Source organism: Sinocyclocheilus anshuiensis, unplaced genomic scaffold (assembly GCF_001515605.1).
Source record: "Sinocyclocheilus anshuiensis isolate Anshui unplaced genomic scaffold, SAMN03320099.WGS_v1.1 scaffold3732, whole genome shotgun sequence".
NCBI lineage: Eukaryota > Metazoa > Chordata > Actinopteri > Cypriniformes > Cyprinidae > Sinocyclocheilus > Sinocyclocheilus anshuiensis.
This window is the reverse complement of record NW_015538194.1, coordinates 5,088-7,511: the sequence shown is the minus strand read 5'-3', so window position 1 is coordinate 7,511 and position 2,424 is coordinate 5,088. Positions and strand designations below refer to the sequence as shown.

General features: G+C 44.3%; 1 protein-coding gene across 1 annotated transcript in view; it reads left to right on the top strand.

Annotated features, from left to right (window-relative positions):
* Nucleotides 1–124: 124 nt before the first annotated feature.
* LOC107683724 (protein phosphatase 1 regulatory subunit 21-like) overlaps nucleotides 125–2,424 on the top strand; it is a gene marked incomplete at its 3' end in the record, with an annotated part of 7,256 nt that continues 4,956 nt past the window's right edge. Inside the window, exons 1-5 of the mRNA XM_016479795.1 lie at nucleotides 125–202; nucleotides 1,142–1,306; nucleotides 1,664–1,722; nucleotides 2,067–2,164; nucleotides 2,271–2,323. Coding sequence (XP_016335281.1) covers nucleotides 125–202; nucleotides 1,142–1,306; nucleotides 1,664–1,722; nucleotides 2,067–2,164; nucleotides 2,271–2,323 — 453 coding nt within the window. The remainder of the gene's footprint in view (nucleotides 203–1,141; nucleotides 1,307–1,663; nucleotides 1,723–2,066; nucleotides 2,165–2,270; nucleotides 2,324–2,424) is intronic.

Sequence of the window (2,424 nt, the reverse complement as noted above, 5' to 3'; positions counted from 1 at the left end):
GGGTGTGTGTGTGTGTGTGTGTGTGTGTGTGTGTGTGTGTGTCAGCTCAGAGCTCAGAATCAGGTGCTGAAGAAGGCCGTGATGGACGAGCAGACCGCCTCCTGCTCCCTGAAGGTATCTGCCCATGTCTGGCCCGTTCAAGTGGTGGAGGTCTGTTGTTGTGTGTTCATGTGAAAATGAAACTAACTGCCAGCAGGTGGCGGTAAGTCACTGATTTTTATCACTGAATCATTCATTCAATTGATTAATTCGAATGGCTGATTCATTCAGGAATGAATCAAGTGACTGTCTTTATGAATGGGTAATCATGAATCACTGACTCACTAGATTCATTTAAAAAAAACGTTCATTCATAAACGTGACCTCTGTGTTTGAATGGAGATGCGCAGCGGCTGAGCTGTGACTTTGTTTTAAACTATTTTCAACGACGAAATAGAGCAAAATCAGACAATAGTGTTATAGTCAGACAATGTAAGTCACTTAATATTAACTTCTTGTTTATTGAATTGTATTGTATTAAATCAGTATCACATTTACGAACTCCTTTAAAAATAATTAAAAGCTGGCACTCATCTTAGTTCATCTCGATCTCACATCTATAATCAATGAAGCTCTCACTTTGCTTATGAAAGGATTCGTGAGATACGTCTGTGATGCATTACTCAACGCTGCAAAAACACGTAGAAACATTTGAAGCTCCCCTGAGCGCAATCACAAGTATGATGATCGGGTCAGTCGCACTGGTGCTCCTAAAAAATGTTTATAGTCGCACGCAGTAGTTTTCAGTCGCAAATGCGACTGAAATGGTCGCACTGTAGAGCCCTGTCATGTCAAATTCCGTTTGATTCATTTCATTCAAGGACAGCAGGTATAGAATAGCTCCAGATTAGGCACCTGCACCCTGCTGGACAAGAGGTAGAGAAATCATATAAGTTAAGCAGTGGCGAACTTCAGGGTTCGGTGCTTGGTCCTCTCTTTTTCTCCATATACACAATATTACAAAGAACATCCATGCAGATATTCATACAGTATTAGCCCATGTAAAAGCAGGTTATCAGAATGGGGAGTTTCACATCTCACCGGCGAGACTTCAGCTGTTGGCTGAGGTGTGTGTTATGATAATGTTGTGTTATGTCTGTAGTTTTATGAAGCGGATGAGCAGTACCGTCGACAGGAGGCTCAGCTGAGAGCGCGGCTAGATCAGCTGGAGAAAGAGTCTGAGCAGCATCAGGCCGTCGTCGTTGCCCACAACCGCAAATACACAGACGCCATCGAGAAACTGCAGAACGAAAAAACCTTTCTGGAGGTCAGAGACACATTCAGATGCTGGAAACCCATTGTGTTTGTTAGGGATGAACGAGAGTGCTCGAGCGTCATGACAACACTAAATCACTCACACTTTTCACAATGATGGATGTCAGTGGCATAACATGTACAGGGGGTTGTTTTGGGTCATGGATCATTCAGCGCATGATCTAATGTGAGCATACAGGCCTTGAGATGTGTTTTGAGCCTGACCGCTGGTTTAACCCAAAGCTCGTGTTGTAGGATTCGATCTACTCGAGCACTGAAAATGCACCCGCTTAGTGCTCCTGATATGTGACTGATGCTGATGTGTATATGTCCATGAGGAGATGTAAACGTGTCTGTTTAATGATGTCAGGTAAAGGCTCAGACGCTGGAAAGAGAAGCCAAGGACTGTCGAATCAGAACTGAAGAGTGGTAAGAATTCACATTCAATCATAACTACAGTGTAACGACTATCTCTGATCCTTCATTCAGGATGTCTGTTTCTGTTGTGTCCCATATCCAGATGGTAATTAAAGCACAGTGAACCAAACCTAAGTCAGCTGAGCTTCTTTGCTTTGTTAGTGCTGGTCTGCTAGTGAACACTTCATCCGTGCTGTGCTGTAACCTGTACATATGAGCGTCTAAATCAAGATCAGCAGACACACAGACAGTGCGAAACAGATCTTAGTCAGATGTCTTCTGAAATCTCTCCTTCATTACATATAGCTGTGTAGCTGACAGTGATGTTGAATAGCTGGTGTGTGTGTGTGTGTAAGTCAGCAGCAGCTGCTGAGGAAGTACCAGAGTGAAGTGAGCAGTCAGTTAAAGCACAGCAGCAGTGTGATCCAGGAGAAAGTGCCCTTCAACGACACCCGTGAGTATCACACACACACTCTCATACATACACACACACACACACACCCACACGTGTGTTTGGTGTTTAGTCATGTGTGTCACTGTGAGTGTTGTGTTTCCTGCAGAGCTGAGTGACTACAACAGTCTGAACGTTCCTCTGCAAAACAGAAGGCATCAGGTGAGGTGACTGATGCAGCAGTGCGAACACGTGTCAGTGATAGAGCATCATTAACATTGTGTGTGTGTGTGTGTGCAGCTGAAGGCTCGTGACGTGGCGGC